The sequence below is a fragment of the Hemitrygon akajei genome, chromosome 18 (assembly GCF_048418815.1).
Source record: "Hemitrygon akajei chromosome 18, sHemAka1.3, whole genome shotgun sequence".
In the NCBI taxonomy this organism is placed as follows: Eukaryota; Metazoa; Chordata; class Chondrichthyes; order Myliobatiformes; family Dasyatidae; genus Hemitrygon; species Hemitrygon akajei.
This window is the reverse complement of record NC_133141.1, coordinates 35,847,708-35,874,691: the sequence shown is the minus strand read 5'-3', so window position 1 is coordinate 35,874,691 and position 26,984 is coordinate 35,847,708. Positions and strand designations below refer to the sequence as shown.

The 26,984-nt window shown below is 41.2% G+C and overlaps 1 protein-coding gene across 1 annotated transcript in view; it reads left to right on the top strand.

Annotated features, from left to right (window-relative positions):
* med1 (mediator complex subunit 1) overlaps nt 1-25,578 on the top strand; it is a 57,723-nt gene extending 32,145 nt beyond the window's left edge. Inside the window, exons 11-17 of the mRNA XM_073071392.1 lie at nt 972-1,083; nt 7,130-7,254; nt 8,628-8,749; nt 9,518-9,719; nt 14,275-14,370; nt 15,712-15,817; nt 16,842-25,578. Coding sequence (XP_072927493.1) covers nt 972-1,083; nt 7,130-7,254; nt 8,628-8,749; nt 9,518-9,719; nt 14,275-14,370; nt 15,712-15,817; nt 16,842-20,067 — 3,989 coding nt within the window. The 3' untranslated portion in view covers nt 20,068-25,578. The remainder of the gene's footprint in view (nt 1-971; nt 1,084-7,129; nt 7,255-8,627; nt 8,750-9,517; nt 9,720-14,274; nt 14,371-15,711; nt 15,818-16,841) is intronic.
* The last annotated feature ends 1,406 nt before the right edge of the window (nt 25,579-26,984 follow it).

Sequence of the window (26,984 nt, the reverse complement as noted above, 5' to 3'; positions counted from 1 at the left end):
TAGAGCTTGTAACAACTTAAGGCAGCCTAATAAAGGACTTAATGTCTTTAGTCCTTGTACTCTGGTAGTTGGTATTCTTAGACTCCATATAAACGTTAGATTGAGAACCAGCTGTTATTTGCTAAGCACACAAAATTCTGAAGAAACTCAGCAGGTCAGGTAGCATCTATCGATGTTCCAGGCTGAAAACTGATGAAGGATCTCAGCCTGAAATGTAGCTGTTTATTCCCCTTTATAGATGATGCCTGACCTGCTGAGTTACTGCAGAATTTTGTTTGAGTTGTTCTGGATTTCCAGCATTTACAAAATCTCGTGTGTGTGTGTGTGTTATTTGCTAAATCCTTTGATTATAAACTGGTTTATAAGTTTAGTGAAATATTTCAATCCTGATGCAGGGTGAACAATCCCATTACTTACACACACACACACACACTCACACTCACACTCACACTCACACTCACACTCACACTCACACACAATCACATTATTTGAATATCTCAATTCCCGACGTGCTCCCAACCAGCACATTGAATGTAGTCATTAGAACATTAACCCATATATTAAATAGAAACATGGATGAAGCACAAGAGCATCTGCAGATCCTTCCAGAGCAACACACACAAAGTGCTGGAGGAATTAAGCAAGCCAGGCAGCATCTATGGAAAAGGATAAGCGGTCGACGTTTTGGGCCAAGGCCCTTCATTAGGACTGGAAGTTAAATGATTAGGATTTTATCATAGTTGCATGATAAGAATTTCAGAAAACTTGTGCAAAGCTCTTTTTTTATGCATATTTGATAATAGATTTAGTTTATGTTCATAGACTCCAATGTTGGAAGGTCTGTAACATAAACAGAATTGTTTGCTAATTTTGGTAACGAGCAATACTATCAGGAATTTGACACCTCTGTTTATTTTCTCTCATTCTGTTGATGTTTTTTATTTGTGGCCTATTGTTTTCTCCCTGTATAGTTCCACGATCCTTGGGCATGAATGTGTTTGTGACGATTGAGGGCCCCACAGGGATGTGCAAACTGCCTATCGCTCCCCTGATCACAGGCTCCCATCCCACAGACAACAAAGGGTAAGAAAACACTGCTGGTACATGGGGCTTATGGGATGGAAAGTAAACCATTCTTAAACATACCAATTATTGTTCAACCATGTATTCCCATGGTATGGTTTTGTTGTGAATGGCAATGGTCCCAATACAGATTGATAATTAGCATTAACATCATTAACATGACGGTGCATGGAAAGTGTAGCTATGTCTTAAATAGCATTCAAATTCCAATCTTACTGCCAGTGGAGAGTTTTGCTCTACCTGACTCTAGAGTCAGACTTGGACTTTGGTTTTTGACCAAAGTCAAGTTCATTATTAGAGGCATAAGTATGTATATGACAGGTGCAATGTAAAAGACCCAACATTCACAAGACAAACACAGTAAATATAAGTTATACAATTACTTATAGAAGAATGCAATTAGAACAAAAAAAAACTAAGTTAATTGCAGTTCAAATAGGTCCTGCTGTTGCTATGCTGAGATAATGATTAGAGTAGTGCAGGATGGTTCAAAACCTGAATAAGGCCATAAGATGTAGGAGCAAAATTAGACCATTTGGCCCATTGATTCTAGTCCACCATTCAATCATGGTTGATTTACAGTGCTCATAAAAAGTGATCGCCCCCTTGGAAGTTTTCATGTTTTACAACATTGAATCACAGTGGATTTAATTTGGCTTTTTTGACACTGATCAACAGAAGAAAACTCATGTCAAAGTGAAATCAAATTTCTACAGATTGGTCTAAATTTATGCAATCAATTATTGTGTTTAATAATTGCAATAAGTATTCATGTCCGTCAAGTCAAAACTTAGTAGATGCACCTTTGGCAGCAATTACAGCCTTGAGCCTGTTTGGATAGGTCTATCAGCTCTACACATCTGGATACTGCAATTTTTCCCCATTCTTCTTTACAGAACTGTTCAAGCTCTCTCAGATTACATGGGAATTGTGAGTGAACAGCCGTTTTCAAGTCCAGCCACAAATTCTCAATTGGATTGAGGCCTGGACTCTGACTTGGCCACTCCGGGACATTAACTTTGTTGTTTTTAAGCCATTCCTGTGTAGCTTTGGCTTTATGCTTGAGGTCATTGTCTTGCTGGAAAACGAATCTACTGCCAAGTTGCAGTTCTCTTGCAGACTGCATCATGTGTTCTTGCAGGATTTCTCTGTATTTTGCTGCATTTATTTTACCCGCCACCTTCACAAGCCTTCCAGGGCCTGATGCAGTGAAGCATCCCCACAGCATGATGCAGCTACCACCATGCTTCACGGTATGGTGTGTGTTTTTGATGATGTGCGATGTTTGGCTTATGCCAAACATAGCTATTAGTCTGATGGCCAACAATTTCAATTTTGGTTTCATCAGACCATAGAAACTTCTTCCAACTGACTTCAGAGTCCCTCACATGCCTTCTGCAAACTCTAGCTGAGATTTCGTGTGAGTTTTTTTCGACAGTGGCTTTCTCTTTGTCACTCTCCCATAAAGCTGTGACTGGTGAAGCACCCGGGCAACAGTTGTATGTGCAATCTCTCCCATCTCAGCCACTGAAGCTTGTAACTCTTCGAGAGTTGTCGTAGGTCTCTTGGTGGGCTCCTTCACTAGTCACATTGCGCATTCACTCAACTTTTGAGGACAGCTATTCTAGCCAGAATTCCAGCTGTGCCATATTCTTTCCATTTCTTGATGATTGGCTTTACTGTACTCCAAGGGATATTCAGTGACTTGGAAATTTTCTTGTATCCATCTCCTGACTTCTGCTTTTCAGTAACCTTTTTGCAGAGTTGCTTGGAGTGTTCTTTTGTCTTTGTGGTGTAGTTTTTGCCAGGATACTGACTCACCAGCAGCTAGACCTTCCATACAGGAGTATTTTTACTACAATCAATTGAAACACCTTGACTCAATACGGTGATCTCCATTTAACTAATTATGTGACTTCTAAAACCTATTGCCTGCACCAGTGATGACTTGGTGTGTCATATTAAACGGGTGAATACTTATGCAATCAATTATTTTGTGTTTTACATTTGTAATTAATTTATCTCACTTTGTAGAGATCTATTTTCACTTTGACATGAAAGTATCTTTTTTCTGTTGATCGGTGTCAAAAAAGCCAAACTACATACACTGTGATTCAATGTTGCAAAACAATAAAACATGAAAACTTCCAAGGGGGATTGAATCCTTTTTATAGGCATTGTATTTTCCTTCTCGACCCCATTTTCCTTCCTCTCCCCGTAACCTGTGACAACCTTATTGATCAAGAGCCTATTGACCTCTGCTTTAAATATACCCAGTGACTTGGCCTCCCCTGTGGCAATGAGTTTCACAGGTTCACCACCCTTTGGCTATAGAAGTTCCTCCTCATTTCTGGTTGAAAGGAAGCAGCTGTTCTTAACCTCACTGTGTGGGACTTCAGGTTTCTGTACCTCCTACCTGATGGTTGCTGTGAGAAGGTTGCAGCCCTGGCTAGAACTGTTTGCCCTGGTATATTCTTTGAGTTTGGGTTTGAGGAGATCCAAGCATGAGTACAAGGGATGACTCAGGAACAACACAGCTGGTGAGCTGTTGGTTGTGGAGTGTGCTGCATTGTGATATGGAAGGAGGAAATTGGCAAGCTTCTGATTCAGTGTTAGTGTGTGTGTTCTGCTGACATTGCTCGCAGTGCATTCTTTAGATTGGACAAACCTTTCCACCAAGCCGTTTGTAGCTGTGTGGTACGGTGCAGATGTATTATGTCTTATTCCACTCAGGGTCACGAATGACTGAAACTGTTTCCCCACAGACTGGTCCATCGTCACTGACTAGGTGCTCTGGAACACCAGTCCTTAAGAAGTGGCTTCTCTACAGTGTGTGAGGCTGTAGTGGAGGCTATTGGGAACACTTCTGGCAACTTTGTAGCTGCAACCACTACCATCAAGAAATTTTTGCCCATGGATGGTCGGGCAAAATCTACATGAATCCTCTGCCAGGGTAATACAGGCCACTCCCAGGGATGGAGAAGCACTGCTCTTGGCATCTTCTAGACCAGTGGTTCCCAACCTTTTTTTGGCCATGCCCCACCTAATCACCTCTAAAATCCTGATGCCCCCTGTGGTGATATATAATTCTTATTATTCAAAAAGTGAACTCCTATTCACCTGGAGGAAGCCTAAAAGACCATTAACTTGGTTTAAACAAGCTTCCAAAGAACATGGCATTCATGAAAGAGAAAAATAAAAGAACCAAAGGACTGTTAAAGTTCTGAGGAAGAAGTTACTAAGAAATTGTAAAAAAAAGAACATTAAGTGATATTAAAATAATAATAATAAATAAATAAAACAATGCTGATTCGTTTCTACAGCATACAAAGACAGATACACCGTTTAAAAGAGATGACGCAATGTACACACCTTCACACCACCAAGAACCGAAAGCTACTGCAAAAAGCAGCATTGGCGCGACCTCGTACGAGTTTCTTACGCGTTTGGACTTGTTCATTCGTTCCTTCCTACATCAGTCAATTCATTAATTTAATTATGAAAGCCATTTGATGGTTGTAATGATGGTGATACACTATATATACAGTACATACGCAATTACACATGTACATACACACAAGTATTTTTATGTATGCATACTATATATACACATATGTATTAACTCGCACACACACTCATACTCACACAGACTTACTAGAAAAAATTCACTGTTAATAACTCATTCTCGAATTGCCCCCCCATAAAAATCAAATTACCCCCCTGTGGGGCGTACGCCCCACGTTGGGAACCACTGTTCCAGACTGTTGGCATCCCAAACAGTGCATTGTAAACTGCTCTATCTCAGGTCACCAGACAAAGCTTCAAGCCAATGCTTTCATTTTCACCACAATCTAGATGACGCTCCACCAACACACTAGCTCTCAGCTTGAATGATACAACAGCTCTCAATTCACATATAAGACAACCTTCATTAAGGGCAAGTTCATCCTGGTGCTGGTAAAAATGGAGGAAACTGGAACTTCTGCACATTCCAACCATTTTGGGTGGCCACGTACACTTGGGACAGTGTGAAGTCTTTTCTGATTTCCCTTTGGATCATCTCTGCCGTAATAAGGAGACTTTCAATTTGCACTAAGGAGAATATGTCAAATGGAGTGTCCTCTTTTGTAAAGTTTTCAGGTATTTCCTTTTCCAAGGGTAAATAGGATAATCCATCAGCATTTCCAGATTAGTCAGCCTATTGAATTTGATTTTGTAACTCTGTCCTCCAAGAAACAGAGCCCATCGCTACATTCGTGCTGCTGCTGTTAGTGGAACGCTCACCCTTCTGTGGATTGAAAATGGACACCAGTGGTTGATGATCAGTAATGAAGTTAAACTCTCCCATACAAGTACTGGTTGAAATGCTCTACACCCCAAGCCAGACTCGAGGCCTCCCTGTCAATCTATGCGTAATTTTTTCTCTGCATTGGTAATGGAATGTGATGTAAAGGCTATGTGGTGTTCACTTCTATCATTCATAATATGTGACATGATTGCACTATACCATGAGGTGAGGCGTCACAGGCAAGTTTCACTGGGTGATGTGGATCACCATGTGTGATCTGATGTCACTATTTCCTATGCCTTTTGAAAAGCCACCTCACACTGCTTTTGTCTGTTGCCATTTCTTCCCGATCTGGAATAATGAGTTCGAGGAGCAGAGCACAGTAAATGGGTTTGGCAGAAACTTGCTATAGTAATTGACAAATCCTAAAAAAAGGACCACAACTGTGACACATCCTTTGGCTTTGGGGTTTTCACAACTACTGGCCTGTGCTTTACAATAACCTTTTAGCGGAGTTGCTTGGAGTGTTCTTTTGTCTTCATGGTGTCGTTTTGCCAGGATACTGACTCACCAGCAGTTAGACCTTCTGGGTACAGGTGTATTTTTACTACAATCAATTGAAGCACTTAATTGCACGCAGGTCTCCGAAAACAGATCTCTATTTAACTAATTATGTGACTTCTAATACCACTTGGCTGCACCAGTGATGATTTGGTGTGTCATGTTCAAGGGGGATGAGTACCAAGGCGGAATCGATTATTTTGCATTTTATATTTGTAATAAATTTAAATCACTTTGTAGAGATCTGTTTTCACTTTGACACAAGAGATTTTTTGTTGATCAGTGTCAAAAAAGCCAAATTACATCCACTGTTGATTCAATGTTGTAAAATAATAGAACATGAAAACTTCCGGGGGGGGGGGGGGGGGGGTGGGGATATTTTTTATAGGCACTGTGCATATAACCCGTAATGAATCATATAAACAATAAAGAATGCTTAATCAAAAAGTATATTTACAATATTTCCCAAAAATACACAACAGTGGGAGATTCTAGGACCAGAGGGCACAGGCTCAGAATAGAAGAGCATCTCCTTAGAATAGAGATGAAGACAAATTCCTTTAGCAAGAGGGTGGTGAATCTGTGGAATTCATTGCCACAGTAGACTGTAGAAACAAAGTCATTGGGTATATTTAAATCAGACGTTAATAGGTTCATGATTAGTAATGACTAATTAGTAATCAGTGGAAGGCAGAAGAATGCGGTTGAGAGGAATAATTAGCCATGATGAAATGGCAGAGCAGGCTCAATGGGCTGAATGGCCTATTTCTGTTTCTACTTATAGATTCCAATGGTCTTAAAAGATACTTTGAGATATAAATTTTGTTTTCAGATGCTGGTGAGAGGCCTGCTTCCTTAAAAGTCAGTTTCTCTAACAGTTGAATCCCTGACATGTGAGTCTATGTTGTATATTCAAATGGACAAAATGGGCTTCCACCTGCAATCTTTTAGCCACCAAATGAATTAAAATTCATTATTTTGGCAGCTATAGGTGCGTGGGAATAACTTGTGTCTAATAATTAGGGATTTCATATGGCAGATATGTTAGCTTTCACATTTTGCCTTAAACATGTTGATGGGTTTGATAAGCTTTTGACAGTATTAGAGCATGCAAACTCTGAAGTGCTGTTGGTGCCTTTGATTCCGTGTTTGGCTGACTGGTATCTGTACAGTAATCCAAACTTTTCTCTCTTTCAGCACACCTTCCTTCTCTTCTGTGACTAACGCCAACAGTGTGGACCTGCCAGCCTGCTTCTTCCTAAAGTTTCCACAGCCAATTCCTGTGTCAGCTTTTTGCATTCAGAAACTTCAGAGTTATTTAGGTTAGTTTGTTGAAAAGCCACTGAGGGGTGCGATAAATATGAAAGGGGCTGCATTCAATTTTCCTTGGTTGCACCAGCAGGTGCTCCAGTATGCCAGAATTTCAAGCCTGGTTTGATGAAAATTGTACATTGGCGCAAAGTACTGTTTCTCAAGGTTTGCTCTATTCAGACGATTCATAGAATATCCAATATCTTCCATTCTTCAATAATGACCTTAATTTGTATAGTGCACTAGTTGGGCTATACCACTAGTAATCTAGAGGCTGACACTGACAATCACACAAAATGCTGGAGGAACTCAGACGGGTAGCATCAATGGAGCAGAGTGAACAGTTGATGTTTTGGGCTGGGACCCTTCATCTGACAGGAAAGAAGCCAGAATAAGAAGGTGGGGGCAGGGACAGAGTGCAAGTTGGCAGGTGAGACAGTTGTTAGTCACTTAATAATTTGGAACTTGCAACAATAAGGCATGGTGACCACACAAAAATAAATGCAAGAATGTTGTGGAACAAAAACCCAGGAGTTACCCAGCACAACCAAAATCAGGTGCGGGAACTAATTGGCAGGTTCTGCAGAAGAGTTTGCCAAATGGTTCACTGATCTGACTTTGGCTGTGCTAAGTCACCTGATTTTGGTTTAGACAAAACAACTGAACTCAATGTGTTGAAGTTAGGGTGAATTTAAAAAGAGCCGGTAAGAATTTACTTTGGGGATCTGTTCAAAGGCAGAAAGCAGCAGCAGTTTGAGGACAGAATCAGGCTTGCCTTCTGTTATTCTGTAGGTTTCTTTTCACATACTGTACTACCAGCTTTAGCGTTTTCCCCAAGTAACTTCCTGTGGTCACCTCCAGGCTTGTGTATGGACAAAAGTTCAGGCATTAAACTAGAGCAATTCTACTGCAGAAGATGAACCTTCCAGAGTACAAGAATGAATCTTTGGAGGGCAAGCTGAATCTTAAAATCAACTTTGATATCCTTATCCAAATTCAAGTATTTCAGTTAACATGACGGTCTGTGTTAGGAATCACTTTAAATTCAATTTCAGAAATATACATCAAGCTGAAAGTATCATGCTAAACAAGTGCCATCTAGTAGTGAAGATTAGTACTACAGCAGAAAGAACCGTATTTATTTCCATTGCAACCTATTGACACTATTGGACCATTATGATAAACTTATGGCAAGCATGAGTAAAATTGAAAGGAATGGGTAATTATGAATTTCATTATACATTTTAGATTGGGAATCACCCCAGACATTACTCCCAGTATAACTAATATATAATTTTTAACAGTAATGTTCCGTGTTTTTTTCCACTATATCTGGCATTGGGGGATCTTCACTAATTTCCTGGTGTATTTTTTTCTTGGACAGGTGTCACTCTCTTTGATCCTCCTACCACTCTAGTTCCACTTTATGAATTAATCACACAATTTGTACTTTCGGGGAAGGATGACGGTTCTTCAACTTTGAAACACAACATGCGCTTTTATGCTGTGAGTTGTAATGTTAATATTCTGATTTAGAGATCTGTCTCTTACTTTGAAACATTATTGGTTTAATAACCAATATGTATTTGCTTACTGACTTAACTGATTGCAGCAGTAGACATTGTGAGCATCTTTGGGTCTCATATCGTGGGAAGGATGTACTGGCATTGAAGAGGAGGTTCGAAAGAATTATCCTGGGAATGAGAGGGTTAAAATGAGTGTTTGATGGCCTTGGGCCTGTACTCATCGGAGTTTAGAAGAATGAAGGTGGATCTCATTTAAACCTACTTTGTCTTATGGTCTGTGGTCAATGGACAGTGCAAATATTGGTCAGTGATGTACTGTATCTTTGAAGGACAGCACTGGATTTGGCTGTGATTTCCTCTGTAATTGTTGTCATTAACCAAAAGGGTTTTTGTATGTCTCTGCACATGTAACTATAATAAGCCAATAATAAGTTTTGGAGGGCTTTGAATTCCATGAAACTGGTTGATAGTTTAATGCAGTTTTGGGTGCTGTTTCAATTCATGTTTAGGTACTGTGTTTTATTTGAGCTGTTTCAGGTGGCAGACACGCAGTAGTAGCTCTCACTCGTGCTTACCTTTAGCAGAATTAAGGGAAGGAGGGAGAAATGAAGACAGCTCTGCACTTTGACACATATCCTCCTCGGTTAAAATCAGCGATAAATGCATGCTGTTAATTGTGTCAAATCATCATTGTTTTGCCATTGAGATTGTATGTACAGCATAAAAAACATTGTTGTTGTTGTTCCAGTCTTTGCCAGGCCAACAACATTGCTATTTTCTGAACAAGGATGCCCCAATCCACAATGGGAGGTGTTTACAAGGTGCAATGCTTCAGAAAATTCCTTTCAGGCACCCAGCTCAAGTGCCTCGGATCTTGGAGTTTATCCGGCACCAAGTGGCGTACAACACTCTTATTGGGAGCTGTGTGAAAAGGACCGTGCTGAAGGAAGGTAATGGCAACTTTTTATGTTTTCAGTAACCTGTTGCTGAGTTCAGGGGGTGGAACCTAGCTATCCACTTTAATGTGACAGAAACCAACTATGTGACATGCAGGTATTGGGTCAGCTGTACCTTTTGATGGTGTCTGGGTTGGATCTTGCCTTTCAATGCCAGTCAGGCTCAGCATTTTATTCAAGTCTGAACAATTTGCTTCCTATCACTGCCTGTATTCAATAGAGTTTAGAAGAACAGGGGATCTTATTGAAACCTATCGAATAACGAAAGGCATAGAGTAGATGTAGAGATGTTTTCTATAGTAGGAGAGTCCAAGACCAGAGTGCACCGCCTCAGATTAGAAGCACATCATTTTAGAACAGAGATGAGGAGGAATTTCTTTGGCCAGATGGTGGAGGATCTGTGGAATTAATTGCCACAGTTGGCTGTGGAGACCAAGTCTTTGGGTATATTTAAACAGAAGTTGATAGGTTCTTGATTAGTACAGGTGTCAAAGATTATCCTAGAATGTTATGTGTCTTCAGGTTCTTGTACCTTCTCTCTGATGATAGTAATAAGAACAGAACATGTCCTGGGTGATGAGGATCCTTTTTCTGATCCTGTGCATTGGCCCTTCCGTACCAGATGGTGATGCAACCCGATAGAATGCTCTCCATGATATATCTGTTGAAATTAGCTTGTTTTTGGTGACGTACCAAATCTCCTCAAACTTATAATGAAATATAGCCATTGGTGTGCCTTCTTTGTAATTGTTTCAATATGTTGGGCCCAGGATAGATCTTCAAAGATGTTGACACCCAGGAACTGCTCGCCCTTTTCCACTGCTAGCCCCATGATGAGGACTGGATTATATTCTGACTTAAAGGAAGGTGATTCTGTCTGAGGGGAACTGAAATATTGGCTACTGCACCTGATCTGCTTGTAAGAGATAGAAATAGAAGATGAAGAATTAGAACAGAGGAAAAAGGTGGGGGGGGGGAAGAACAGTGAATATGAAACACAACATCTGATATGAACGAGAAAACTGGAAGAAAGCTTAGCAAGTCTAGCAGTATCTGTGAAGAAAGAAGAATAGACTTAACATTACGAGTTAATACGTTTCATTGGCTCTCATACAAATGGGAAAGGATGACATTGAAGATCATGACATCAATATTAGGTCCTCAAGCCTATGATATTCCTAATTGGAAAATGTGGTTTATGAAATACAAAGGGGCAGAGATGGTCAGTCCTTTTCCCAGCATAGTTGGATCTGAAACTAAAGGGCATAGTTTAAGATGCAAGGAGAAAGAATTAGACCATAAGATGTGATAGCAGAATTGGGCTATTTGGCTCATCAAGTCTGTTCCACCATTTGATCATGGCTGATTTATTACCCCTCTCAACCCCATTCTTCTGCCTTCTCCCCATAACCTTTAATGCCCTTACTAATCAAGAGCCTGTCAACGTCTGTTTTAAATATACCCAATGACTTAGCTTCCACTGACTTCCACAGATTCACCACCATCTTGCTAAAGAAATTCCTTCTCTTTTTGTTCAGGTACAAGGGAGGAAAGGTTTAGAGGGATACAGGCCAAACTCGGGCAAATGGGACTAGCTCAGGTAGGCACCTTGGTCTGCATGGATGATTTGGGCCAAAGGGTGCAGACAAATCGGACTAGTAGTGGTATAGAAAGGCAACTGAAAGCCCAGGAACACTTGCAGACTGAACAAAGGTGTTTTGCAGAACAGTCACCTTATCTCCATTTGGCTTCTCCGTAATAGAGGAGACCATACAGTGAATGCCATATGCAGTAAACTGAACTGCACCTGTCAATCACTTCATCTGAAAGGCATATTGATGTCATTGGCTGCTGAAAAGCAAAGTGGTAAAAGGCTAGGGGGTTGCATCTCCTGTGGCTGCATCAAAGTGTGCTGTGGAAAGGATGGAATTAACAGGTAATTATAGAAGGAACAGTTTGAAATGCTGAAAGCTAGGGGAGAAGGGGATAATCTGTTGAATGTAGAAGTTGTGTGGTGGAAGAGGAAATCTTTGCTATGGATAGGAGAACAAAGGGTGAGAGCAAAAGTGCAGGAAGTGGAACATTCGTGGCTGAGAGATGTCAATAATGGTTAGATAAACAGAAAACCTCTTAAAAGCACGGTGAGGGAAGTTATTAACAGAAGCACAAGAGAGACGAACTGGGGGAGTGGAATGTAATCTTTACAATAAGCGGGTGGGAGGAGGTTATAGTTATAACAGCTCTGCATCTTTACAGTGACCCCAGTGTGTGCAAGGAAACAGCAATGATGAGTGAACATGAGCAAGGAGCTCCATTTAACATCGGTAGCTGAGCGAAGGGCGCTGAGTAGGCTACGGTCAATTATGGAAAACTCTGAACATCCTCTACATAGCACCATCCAGAGACAGAGAAGCAGTTTCAGCGACAGGTTACTATCGATGCAATGCTCCTCAGACAGGATGAAGAGGTCAATACTCCCCAATGCCATTAGGCTTTACAATTCTACCGCCAGGACTTAAGAACTTTTTAAAAGCTATTATTAATGCTTTTTGAGATAGTGATTTAGATGCATATCATATTTGCATATCATATTTTTTACTGAGTTAAGTATTGTATGTTATTAGTTTTGCTACAACAAGTGTATGGGACATTGGAAAAAAAAGTTGAATTTCCCCATGGGGATGAATAAAGTATCTATCTATCTATCATTATTTTTTTTTGGTCATAGCTGCTCACGCCATGCTTCCAGTTGGAAGTCATTTTAATTCTCCCTCCCAGCAAACTTTCTCTGATCTTGCTAAGCTCAAGGCATGTTATAGCCCTCGGGCCTATTTGCTGCATTTAACAATTTCAGGTAACCAACCTTTTGATGCAGAGTTGTTAACTTGTAACCTTTATTCCCATTTTCACTCTCCTGATCTACCATTTTATTTTAGATTTCCAGCCACTGCATTGTTTATGGCACTCAATTCCAGCTTTGTTTTGTCTCTGCTGTAAGTCATCTCCTGCATACAACAACTCCAGACAGATTAGCTGTGATTAAAACTTTTCTTCATGCTCTCGTAGCCAGTATCACCACCATTTATTCATTCGGTCTCTCTTGGTCTCTGCCCTCCTCCATGCTCTGCAATGTAAATGATTCCTTTCCATAGATGCTGTCTGGCCTGCTGAGCTCCTCCAGCATTTTATGTCTCTTACTCTGCAATGTAAAATGTGTTTGAAAGGTCATCAACCAAGACTTTTAACTTTCTCCATGTATGTTCTCACTTGCTATAAACTTCCAGCACGTAAAGCTTTTATGTAAAATTTCCAGCATCTCAAGTGTTTCACTTTAAATAAAAATTGTTATGACACTCAGTGGCCACTTTACCAAATGCACCTGACCACCTGCTCGTTAATGCAGATATCTAATCAGCCAATCATGTGGCAGCAACTCAATGCATAAAAGCATGTAGACAAGGTCACATGGCTCAGTTGTTCAGACCAAACATCAGCGTGGGGAAGAAATGTAATCTAAGTGATTTTGATCCTGGAATGATTGTTGGTGCCAGATGAGGTAGTCTGAGTATCTCAGAAGCTGCTGATCTCCTGGAGTTTTCACACACAACAGTCCTTGCAGTTTACAGAAAATGGTGTGATAAACAGAAAAAAAAATTAGATGAGCAGCAGGTCTGTGGGCAAAACCTCTTTATGAATGAGAGAGATCAGAGGAGAATAGCCAGTCTGGTTCAAGGCGACAGTAACTCAAATAACCACATGTTACAACAGTGCTGTGCAGAGGAGCATCTCTGAACGCACAACATGTCACACCTTGAAGTGGATGGCCTACAACAGCAGAAGACTAGGAACATACACTCAGTGGCTACTTTATTTGGTACCCTCCTATACCTAATGAAGTGTCCACTGGGTGTAGGAATCCTCTGAAACAACAAGGAACAAAGAGATTGAAACTGTCTTGATGCAAAATATTTTAAAGAGTGAGTGCTGACTGAAGGACTTAAATGACTAGAGAGATTCTGGCTTTGTACATATTTGGCAGGAAATGAGGTGTGATGGGGGTATGGTAGCGCAGTATATTGAAAGGATATGATATAGTTTAAAAGGTAGAATTAAAGTGAAAGGATTGAAAAGTTAGTTTTGTCCTGGAACTTGAAAAAAACTTCTCTTACCAAAAATGATGCTTCCAGTCTTTGAGATCAATAGCATTGCTACTTCCCCTGCAACGGTGCCCCAATGTAAAAATCACTGATTTTTATAATGTGTTAGTTTATGAATATGCAGAGCAACTTCGAAGCTCCACACAAGTTGCTAGACTGAGTTTCTCCAGCATCTTGTGTGTTGCTCCAGATTCCAGCATCTGCAATCTCTCACAGCTCCAAGACTGAAGTGCCACTCATTGATGTGAAATTCCACAGTCGTCAGCAAAATGAGGAAACTGGGATATTATCAAATCTGAATCGAGTTTCCATTTTATCTATCTGAATAGCAGTTTGGATGTTCTTTTTGCTGCAGTGTTCTTATCATTGCAATGTGAATCGTGTGTTTGCAGATTTGCCTGGCCGTTTGCAGTTTGAAGTGTGCCCGCTGACTGACACTAGGTTCAGTCTCTCCTTCCAGCATCCAGTCAATGACTCCCTTGTGTGTGGTATGCTACTGAATATTTCTGCCTATGTAGTCTTGTTTACTAAAGCTATGTAACTACATACACAACAATAAATGGTCTGGTGTTGTGACAGGAATGCATTTTTGTTCCTCCAAGTATTTCCCCTCTGACTTGTGCTGTAAAGGTTTAGAAGCCACACAGTTATTAACTGGACCTACACCAAGTGGCTGTTGTCCTCTGTGATATTCGGTGAGATGTGGCACCACTTTGACCAGCCATGGTTGCCGAGTCATGGAGCCTTCACCTGCCATCAAACATCCACTTCCAGAAATCCTATGCTCCCTGCTCATTTCCTTCAGTGCCCAGAGATTCTACCACTCTCCTACATGTTAGGTGCAATTGGCCTACCAACCTGCACATGTCTAAGGTGTAGGAGGAAACAAGGGCACTTACTGGGAATTCACATTGTCACGGGGAAACCATGCAAATACCAGAGGCATACCGGAGGTCAGGATTGAACCTGGATCACTAGTGCTGTGAAGGAGCAGCTCTGTTAGATGACTCAGTATGCCTTCTGCAGTGAAATCTGTTAGCTCAGCCACTTAGCCTAGGATCCTCCCATCCACTTCATGTCAGGCAGCGGATTCAACGCGTGGACAAGCCGAGGGAATTGTAAACTAGAGCTATATTTTTAAAAAAAGGCCACTCAACCTACTTTGCCTGTGCTGCTTCCAAAGTAGAACTGTTCAACTCATCTCACTCCCCTGATCTTTCCTCTTAGCCCTGTAAGTTTTCATCAAGGTACTTTTTGAACTTCCATGACCATTTGGGCTACATTATTAGTGTTGGTTTTCTGCATTTAGAAAATTATTCTCCCCATCTCCCTCTGTTTCTTTACACTGTTGTTGTCAGAGAAGGGATGCCCTGATTGCATCTGAGAACCTCTTGTTCTGCTCTACCATTGAGCTTTGCTTAATCTTGTCTCAATCCCCAGGTACATTACATCTATGATAATCAACTCTTGATTATTCAGAAATCCTGATGATGTTTCCTTCACACTTTTTAAATTCATCATGTTAACTGGAAAATCTATTGTCCTACAGTGTCACATCTTTAAAAAAAACTAATCAATTAAAATTGTGTTGGGGTTGTAATAAACACTAGTCCAGCAAATCTGCCAGTATGGCACCAATCCTCAGGGTGTGGATTACCAGAGTTTAAAACACTTAAATATTTCCAAGCTTAATTTTTATTTTAAGCAGTTGCTCTGCCGCTGAGAAACCACCTTTTGTTTTAAAAAAAAATCACCACTTGTAGTCATGATTTTCGGGGGTAGCTTCTATTGTCCTTTTTAATTTTTTTCACTGCTGCTTATTTTACCAGTTGTGATGGATGTACTGGACTCCAGGCAAGTTAGCTGTAAGCTGTATAAAGGACTTTCAGATGCCCTCATCTGCACTGATGACTTCATTACCAGAGTGGTGCAGAGGTAAGTATTTTCTCTGAACTTGGTTTGCCCTCGAGAAACATGTGGCAGAAGATCGGGGGGTGGGGGGGGGAATGAGGGGGGTGGTGGGGTGAGTGAGGACATTCACCAAGTAATTCAAAACCCATTTTGAGGGAGCATTCTGGCATTAATTTCAATGTTGGAGGTAATATTCTGTGGTTGTCTAATGGGAGAAGGGATTGCTGATTTAAGACAGACATAGACCTGAGAATCTCTAGCTTGAGGGCGATTTAGGCAGGGTATTCTGTTCCTAATCAACTATGCTAACTTGATCGCAATTAAGATAGCAGTGTAATACAGCTGCTACCAGACCACTGCAACTGCAGAACAAGAAAGCTCCCATCCAGATATCTAGATAGAGCCTTTTTTATACTTTAGAATAGGAATAACTTGGGCAGTGGAAATAAAAGAATTATTTGACATGCAGTGGGATACCTCTCTTCACTGAAGGTTTTAATAGTTCATAGTTATTTAGTATTGTACAGAATCAGAATCAGGTTTAGTATCAATAGAATGTCATGAAATTTCTTGTTTTGTGACAGAATTACAGTGCAATGCATAAAATACTGTAAATTACAATAAGAAATGTATATGAATTATTAAATGGGTATTAAATATTAAATGGGTAGTGTAAAAATAGTGAGGTGGTGTTTGTAGGCTGGGTCATTCTCTGTTCAGAAATCTAGTGCAGAGGAAGAGGCTGTCTCTAAAGCTTGTATATCATATAGCACGGAATGTGCCCTTCTGCCCATGTTGTCCATGCCAACCAAGATGCCCAACTAAGCTAGTTCTATTTGGCCCACGTCCTTTTAAACCCGTCTGATCCAATTGTCCTTTATATGTTGTTAACGGTAGGGGGGTTTGGAGGGTTTGGACTTTTCTGTGTGCAGTCACAGAATTTTCTCGATAAAGAAGTTCTTTACTGAATTCTTCTTTGGTGCAGCCTAACAGTTTGATAAGTTCCTAGCGGGTGTGAGTGATTTCTCTGGCCCCCTGTGTTTTTCAGATGTATGTCCATCCCAGTGACTATGCGAGCCATCCGCCGCAAGGCTGAGACCATCCAAGCGGACACCCCAGCTTTGCCACTCATTGCCGAGACAGTGGAGGATATGCTGAAGCGGAACCCGCCTCCACCCAGCAGTCCAGGCTACAGCACACAGCTGGGTAACAACCCACCAAGCGGCACCACCACGCCAACCAACACCTTTCCTGGGCCTATCTCCACTATCTTCAACTTACAGGGCATGAAGGAGAGGCACGAATCTGGACATGGGGACGACTCCTTTAAGGTCAACCAGAACCCGATCCTGACTAGTTTACTACAGATCACGGGGAGCGTAGGCTCTTCCATTGGTTCGAGCCCTACCCCACCCGGCCACACTCCTCCGCCAGTTTCTTCCCCTGCAAGTAATACCAAGAACCACCCCATGCTGATGAATCTGCTCAAGGACAACCCAAGCCAAGATTTCTCCACGCTGTACGGCAGCAGTCCCCTGGAGAGGCAGAACTCTTCCTCCAGCTCACCTAGAATTGATGTAGCTTCGGGCAGCACAAAGCAGAAGAAGAAGAGGACACGGTCACAGACAGATAAACCCAAGCAGCCTCAGACTGAGGAGGACTTTCAGAGAGAGCTCATCTCCATGGACTTCGATGCCCCTAACAGTGTCTTTGATGTGAACCTGGCTGGAGATACTTTGGACACCCCACATATTACCCCTGCCCCCAGTCAGTGTAACACTCCTCCTACGACATACCCTCCAACTGTGGTGCATTCCCAGCAATCCGGCGCACAGAGAATGGTACGCCTCTCCAGCACGGACAGTATTGGAGCTGATGTTACAGAGATTCTGTCAGATATAGCAGAGCAAACTACTAAGCTGGCTGCCTCTGTGGACGACTGTCAGTCCATTGGGACCCCTGTCCGTGATTCTCTGAGCTCAACCCATTCTGCGGTCAACAGTACGTTTGATGCAGATGTCTTCCAGGCTGGAAGCAATGAGAATGCGTACACTGACCCTGCAGATTTAATAGCGGACGCCACTGCCACTCCAAATAGTGACTCATCAAACCAGTTTTTTCCTGATGGAGTAGATTTTTTATTGGAAAATCAAGGTGGGAACAATTTTGTGAGCAGTTATTTTGACGAGAACAGCCAAAGTGGTGATATGGATGAGATGAAAAGTTTCCCCTCACAGGGGTCTGCCTCAATGAATGTGCAGGCGATGAGCAGTGACACAGGAGAACGTTCCAAAGGGAGCAGCCACACTGACATGGTTGATTTTAGTATGTTTACAAACAGCACTAAATCATTAGGCTCATCGGAGGGGATGGAACACTCGGGGAATCAGAGCCCTTTACTGAGCACAGTGGAGGTTGCGAAAATGGACAAGTCCCAGAAACAGCGATCCAGCAAGGAAGGAAATGGCGGAGGGAGCAGCAGTTTGTCTGGAATGTCCATTGACAGTAAACCCGGGAAGCGTACTCGGACTCCGTCAAGTGATGGGAAGAACAAAGAAAAGCCTCCAAAGCGCAAGAAAACAGACTCTGAAAGCAAGTCTCCATCTCACAGCGTGTCGGGTCGTCCCTTCACACCCCCTGCCAGCACCTCTGGCTCCAAGTCCCCCGGGAGCTCCGGGCGGTCGCAGACTCCACCCAGTGTGGCCACGCCCCCCATCCCCAAAATTACAATTCAGATTCGCAAGGAGATTGTCGGCAAGTCGTCTTCGCACAGTCAGTTCGGGTCTGGACCCTCATCCAGCAGTAAAAGTCATCACTCCCATTCCTCCAATTCCTCTTCAAGCAAGTTGAAAAGCAGCAAGTCTGAGAGCTCTTGCAGCTCAAAAATGAGCAGCAGTAGCCTGTATCCAGGGCAAGGTAGTACCAGTTCTAGTCAGTCCAAGAGCTCCTTGCAGTCCATGGGAAAGCCCAGCTCTTCTCCGGTCACCAAGCATGGTTTGACCAGCAGTGGCAGCATGTCCAGTAACAGCAGCAGCAAAATGAAGCCACAGGTCAAGTCATCCTCTTCCCTGGCCAATCCATCCGGAGGGAAGCCCAATGTGTCTCCCTCACACTCAAGACCTTCGGGCAACTCAGAGAAACTCTCTTCGCCCTTGAAGCCCATTCCGGGGACTCCGCCAACAAAGGCGAAGTCTCCAGTCAGCTCGGGCTCAGGGAGCTCTCACATGTCAGGGTCCAGTTCTAGCTCGAGCATGAAGCAGTCCTCTGGTATGGCATCCTCCAGTTCCCTGAGCCAGAAGCCTCCAACCTCATCTTCCTCCTCCTCATCATCATCCTCGTCATCCTCATCTTCTGCTTCCTCGATGTCTTCATCTCAAAATGCTCACGGAAATTTAATCAAAGGAAAGTCTCCCAGTCGGACCAAGAAGCCATCTCTGACAGCAGTGATTGATAAACTGAAACATGGTGTGGGTGGTGTTGGTGGTTCCAGTTCCGAAGATGGTGCAGATGGTCAAATGGCAGCATCAGCGATGTCATCCACTCATAACATCCCATCCAAACACAACATGTCGCCAGTGGATTACCAGGGAAAACGTGAGAAAAGTGACAAAGAAAGCAAATCCAAGGTCTCGGTCTCAGGGGGTTCTGGTGACAGCGGGAAGAAATCCTCAGACTCTAAGAATGGCGGAGGAACGGGTGTGGCAAAAATCATCATTAGTAAACATGATGGTGGTTCACCGAGCATCAAGGCCAAGGTGACCTTGCAGAAACCGAATGATGGCAGTGGTGACAGCTTGAGGCCACAGATAACTGGAGCAAAGAACTATGGCTCACCCTTGTTCAGTGGTTCAACACCGAAACACGAACGCTGTTCCCCGAGTTACAGCAAGTCCCCTGCCTATACCCCTCAAGGTGGCGATAGTGGCAGTGAGTCGGGGTCGTCCTTTGCAGAGAAGTCCCACCAGAATAGTCCCAGCTCGGATGATGATGTCCGGCCGCTCCCCGAATATAGTTTGGAGAAGCATAAAAAGCACAAAAAGGAGAAGAAGAAAGGGAAGGACAAGGATCGGGACCGGGACCGAGACAGAGAGAAGAAAAAATCTCACTCGAGCATTAAGCCAGAAAGTTGGTCAAAGTCTCCTATATCAACTGACCAATCCTTGTCCATGGCAGGGAGCACATCCATGAACTCCGAAAGGTCATCCCGCCCCAGTCCAGCATTTTTGATCGGCGATGATGATGACCTGATGAATGTGGCCCTGATTGGTAACTGAAATGAAACACATTGTTGATAAACCAAAATAGTCAATCAACAGTACTATGATTGTATTCTGCTTCCAACTACGAGGTTCTTGGCTTTGTCCCGTTTGGTAGGTGCCTCGGTCACACAGAAATAATGTTCTAAGTTAACCATTATTTTTAATGTCAGCAACCAGTTATCAATGGTGTATATGAAATTTTCTGTACATTTTTGAGTTGGTAGTCTATGACAAGATTTACATGAACATCCTCTTGTCTTCCTTTACAGAAGAAGGTTGGATCAAATCTAAGTTAAAAGGGTGTCCTTTGTGCAAGGTTTTCTTTGAATTTCTTTAGCAGAGCCTAGAATCTCCCAAACCTGGCTCTATCATGACTGTGTTTGCTTGCCACATTTACAGGTCATTTTATTAACCTAAAGCTATTTTAAGATCAAAAGAAGTTGTTCCTTTGCGTGTTATAGCCTTTCGTATTTTTCTTAAAGTCAAAATGGCCTGTGTGCTTAATTTTCTGGAACTCCCCATAAAGATAGATTTTATTTAACTATTTGCTAGGCCCAGATACTTTTACATAAAACCTAATATGCTTTTAGATGCTATTTTTAACTATTTATTAATCTCTTAATTTCAGAATTCAAATCATTTTTAACAGCTTCTAAAGCTTTGTTGATCCATTTTGAAGACAAAATTTGTACATTGCTTTAAATGTCCCAGTTGTACTACAGTGCTGTTTTCTTTGATTATTTTTGTGAAAAGCAAGAATACATTTGTGTAATTAATTGTATTGACCTTTTAAAATTGATAGTTCTGCTTGTTTGGAGAATGTCTTTATCACTTTTCTATAGCCTCTGCCTCAACTGTAAGTTTGAGAATGTGATTTGCAATTCCACTACCCCTCAGTGTCATGCTGTGAGTTGGATGATGGAGTTTGCATTTAAACCATGTGTTTAAGCTAAAGGTAATGTTGCTCTTCAAACATCAAAATTGTTCTCTTTGATGCTTGTTTTATTTTCCATAATTATGTGACCATTGAATCCATAACTGTGAAGGTTTTCCCACTTTGCATTAATAACTGCTGAATTATGCTTAATAGGCTTAATAGAGACCTAGCAGACACCTAAAGAACCCTGATCTTTAAGACTTTTTTTTACCTTCCAAGAGTTAAAGGAAATTGATACCCAAGTTGAAAAGCTTATCACTGAGAAGCGAGATTATATTCTGGGCTCTCACCCAGTGGGAGAGTCAGATGGCCAGTGCAGTAATGTGTTGATTGGCAATATCAGCTCAAGACCATATATTCAAGCCATGGATCCATATTGCTCAGTGGTTCATAATTAGTGACAGCAAGTACATGAGCTGTTACTGTATCCAGTAGTAATTAAGAAATACTGAGTAAAATGTTTGTGAAACTCTACTAACTCTACTTGGTAAATCCATTTATTGATTTCTTCGCCCAGGCTTGATCATGACACAAGATTCATACGAAACCCCCCCCCCCCCCCACCAATTATCTGAATCATTGTATAGATCAGAACTATTTTATAATTATGGTATATCACATTTTAATGATCATATTTCCAATATTTTTACTTTGCTAGAGTAGCCTACTTGGTGCCTTGAGGTCATTCTCCCATTTAGACCACAAGACATAGGAGCAGCATTAGGCCACTTACCCATCGAGTCTGCTCCGCCATTTCATCATGGCTGATTCATTTCCCTCTCAGCCCCATTCTCCTGCCTTCTCCCTGTATCCTTTCACACCCTGACTAATCAAGAACCTATCAACCTCTGCCTTAAATTCACCCAGTGACTTGGCCTCCACAGCCACCTGTGGCAAAGAATTCCACAGATTCACCACCCTCTGGCTAAAGCAATTCCTCCTCATCTCCATTCTAAATGGACATCCCTCAATTGAAGTTGCATTCTCCCGTCCTAGAATCCCCCACCATTAGAAACATCCACTCCATTTAGGCCTTTCAACATTCAGTAGGTTCCAATGTGATTTCCCCCCTCATTCTTCAAAATTGCAGCGAGTAAAGATCCAGAGCCTTATTTTGTTAAGCAGCCTCATGTGCGGCACCTTGTCAAAAGACTTTTGAAAATCCAAGTACACAACATCCACTGATTCTCCTTTGTCTATCCTGCTTGTTATTTCTTCAAAGAATTCTAGCAGATTGGTCAGGCAAGATTTTCCTAAGGAAACCATGCTGACTTTAGCCTATTTATCATGTGCCTCCAAATGTCCCAAAACCACATCCTTAACAATTGACCCTAACATCTACCAACCACTGAGGTCAGGCTAACTGGCCTGTAATTTTCTTTCTTCTGCCTCCCTCCCTTCTTGAAGAGTTGAGTGAGATTGTATTTCTGTGTGCTTAATTTTCTGGGACTCCCCATAAAGATAGATTTTTATTTAACTATTTGATCTAACTCTTTGCTTCAAAAAAAAATCCATCATACATTGAAGACCAGTTATATAAATTCTATTGCAATGGAAATCAGTGTTGGGGTATTTAACTTAAAGTCAGCCAACAGTTTTCATCTGGGCACAAAGTACAAGTTATCTCCATTATTTTAAGGTAGGTTGTTGTGGTACTAATGTCAAGTGAACTCTGAGTGTTTCTTCCCTTCACTTTTTGAAATGTACACTTATTATACAGAACCATACAAGGGGCAGCTAATTGGCCCACATAGGTCAAAAGCTGTTGAGCCTAATAACACCCTCCAGCTCTCAATCCATAGGCTTCGATAATTGTGTATTAAATGCACACTCAGCTGCTTTTTAAATGTGTTGAGTGTTTCTGCTTTCAGGCAGAGCTCCATACCTCCCCCATTCTCTGGGTGATTTTTTTTTCCCCACCCGCAACACTATAATTTTTATGTCATTTACTTTAACCCCCTGCCCCCTTGTCTTGCCCTCATTTCTGTTTTCCCTACCACGGCCTGTAGTATTTTATTTTTATTTTATATTAGCAATACAGTGCAGAGTAGGCCCTTCAAGCCACACCATCCCAGCAACCCCCAACTAACCCTAACCTAATTACAGGATCATTTACAATGACCAATTCACCTAGCCAGTAGGTCTTTGGACTGTGGGAGGAAGCCAGAGCACCCGGGGGGAAACCCACGTATTCCACAGCGAGGACGTACATACACCTTGCAGAGCGCTGCCAGAATTAAACTCTGAACTTCAGAACACCCAGAGCCGTAATAGTGCCTCACTAACTGCTACACTGCCATGGTGTCCATAAATTACCTTGACCATCAGCTTGCTTAGCAGAGACAAAGAATCCACCCCATGTTCCCCCGGCTGTAGATTTTGAAAAACACTTCCTTTGAGTGTGAAAATTAGAATATACCTGTCTCAATAATCTTTTATTATGAAGAAATAATAGTACTGGGAATTCAACTAGCTGTCATTGGGAAGTTTTTTTTTATTCAAGATGACCAACCTTACTAAAACAGGCAGGGGTACAACAGCTCATTGTTAAATCAGTCAAATTTGAAGGAACCTATATTGGCAGTATTAAGAAACCAAAAATTAATGGTAACTGGGGTGTGTTTCAAACATTTAAATTGGGTCCTGTTATTAATTACAGCTTATATTGAATCATAAACTTTTAAACATTCTAGTAATTCTCCTCTGTACTTTCTATTTTTTTGACATCTTTCCTATAATTCGGTGACCAGAACTGTACACAATACTCCAAATTTGGCCTTACCAATGCCTTGTACAATTTTAACATTACATCCCAACTCCTATAGTCAATGCTCTGATTTATAAAGGCCAGCATACCAAAAGCTTTCTTCACCACCCTATCCACATGAGATTCCACCTTCAGGGAACTATGCACCATTATTCCTAGATCACTCTGTTCTACTGCATTCTTCAATGCCCTACCATTTACCATGTATGTCCTATTTTGATTACCAAAATGTAGCACCACACACTTATCAGCATTAAACTCCATCTGCCATCTTTCAGCCCACTCTTCTAACTGGCCTAAATCTCTCTGCAAGATTTGAAAACCTACTTCATTATCCACAACACCACCTATCTTAATATCATCTGCATACTTACTAATCCAATTTACCACCCCATCATCCAGATCATTAATGTAAATGACAAACAACATTGGACCCAGTACAGATCCGAGGCACACCACTAGTCACCGGCCTCCAACCTGACAAATTCCTTGAAGTAACTTCACCAACAACTTTTAAAGTAACACACAAAATGCTGGAGAAACTTAGCAGGTCTGGCAGCATCTATGGAAAGGAATAAATAGTCAACCAACTCTTAAACCATCAGTTTCTTTGAAATGCTTCCTGGGTGATTGGCAGTGTGTTCTCTTCTGCAGTTTATAGGTATAAAATCAAGATTTGCTTAAAATAACAATCATTTCTTTTTATTTATGAATATCAAGTATTGAAACCAGCCTACCATTCAAGGGGTAGGAGAAGATCATGAAGTGTTGAAGAAAATATTAGTATCTTTATTGTGTATTAAATGTTCTGTTAATGTTGTCTCAAATATTAATTACATCTCTTCAGGTAAAACAGTCCTTATTTCAGGTAAAAAATTTTAAAAATCAAAAATATATTTGGGGTTGAAAGGTTAGCTTAACTGGATATATTGATGTATATATGTCCCTAGTGGTAGTCTGTGTGCCTGCCAAATTGGCACAAGATAATGCTGCCAATAATCTAGAGGATTAAGGTTATATCTTGCATAAATCTGAACATCATAAATTAGAATCACAGGCTCGTTTTCTAACCTGTGCTAAGTTTAAATGGTCAGACCATGTCCATTAGGCTAGAGGGACAAGTCTTCAGGTGCAGTTTATCATCACTGTACAGTGTTACTGGCCTAAAAATCTGGTTGAGAAGGGATATTATTGGTATTTGGGCAGATGGCCAAGCACAAGCTGTTGTACTCATGTTCAGAGACCCAAATGTGGTCTGGGCCCAAATGAAGGATGCTTGCTTCAAGGGCATTTTAGAAGCCATCCCAATAACCATTGGTAACTCCAGAGAAAACTAGGGTCAGAAATTAACTTTGGAACTTCATTCTAAAATTTCTCTGTTCCATCCTCCTGATCAGGGAACCATTTTGAAATGTCCAGAGGATGTTTGAGATAATTGGTTGCCTGTGTATATAAACAAAAGTCAAAATATTTGATTTTGTTTCAAATTATTTCCACAAACATTGTTTTTTTCAATAAACTATTTTTATACGTATTTTGGCATAAAACCTTGACATTTCTCTATATGGTGATCTTGCAGTGTATGGGCTAAGGACCCAGTGTTTTCCAAAGCAGATGTAACTAAAAGAAAATGGTTGACTGTCTTGTGCTTTGTGAAGTGTTCTTTGCTTTAATATACTCTCTAGCATGTAAATGAGTTGTGAATTTCCTCTTATTACCCAGGTTTAATTTGTGCCATACTTTTTTGCAAAATGTAAATTCCCATCATTTTCACAATAGAGAATGTTACTTTGCAATGTTATAAATAAACAATTCAGCAGGACTATGTCTCTTGTGTTCTAATTTCACATTTGCAGTGATCTCTGGATTCTCTGATGGGGTGTAATTTTGGTTTGTAACTAGTTTCAGCTACATAGATTTAATATAATTTGTGGATAAACTGGATAGGGAAGGGCTGTATTTACCAAGTTTCCTAATAATATACCTCCAGCCTCATGAGTATTCAAAACCATCAGAATTAGGTTTATTATCACTGACATGTACTTGAAATTTGTTTTACAGCAGCAGTACAGTGGACTGCATAAAATGTACCATAAGTTATATTAAGATAGAGAAGTTTTTTTTTAAAGTTGAATTTGAATATTACTTACATCCTTCAGAAACACAAGGAATAAAAATCTTTACGTTACATCTGTCTAAATGAGCAGGGGAAATTTATTGTAATTTATAATAAATAGTATGTACAAAAAGAGTAAGTGTTCATGGGTCTATTGTCTGTTCAGAAATCTGATGGTAGTAATGAGAAGAGGGTATGTCCTGGGTGGTGGGGATCCTTACTGATGGAACTGGCTGAGATTACAACTCTGCAGCTTTTTCAGATCCTATACAGTGGCCCCTCCAAACCATACTGTGTTTGAAGCAGCTGGAATTCTTTCCATGGATGAATAGTTAGCCACTGCTGATATTTAATTACAAGAAATGTCATTACACTTGGTGTAAACTAATCTGAATCTGATATGGTGGACTTGATGTAATGTCTCTGCTTGCCTTTCTCATGTTAATCCATTTTCTCTCAAAACACGACCTCGACCTTGATTTTTATTTAAAGGGTAGAGTTTATTGTTGTATACACAAGTATGTGGATGCACAGGTACAATGAAAAACTTGCATGAGCATCGCAATTACGTAGCATCAGATACACAGCACTCACAATAACAAGCTTCCTAGTCTGAGCTTTTTGTCTGATGGCCCTAGAGTCTCTAATCAAAGACATGAGGTTGACTTCCAACGATGTACTGGGCGAGAGCTCTCTTGGAGATTGCTGAAACTGGTGATTTATGTTCCCCTTTGGCTGGAACTCTGCATCCTGAAGCCAATTCAGAGTTTGTCCTTCAGTTTCAGAATATTAAGATGGAAACCCTGCCAACGCACATAGAGTTGGTCACTGATTTATGAACTTGTGTCTTTGACTGTCAAATCATAAATCAGCAATAATTGTGAGCAATTAGCGTAACACTTAACAGTGCCAATGTTCCAGTTTCAATTCCTACAGTTGTCTGTAAGGAGTTAGTATATTCTCCTGTTGACTGTGTGGGTTTCCTCTGGGTGCTCTGGTTTCCTCCCACATTCCAAAGATTTGTGTTAATAAGCTCTTTGCATGCTGTTGATGCCAGAAGCATGTTAACAGGTTGACCCCAGCATTTCCTCAGACTATGTTGGTTGTTGACA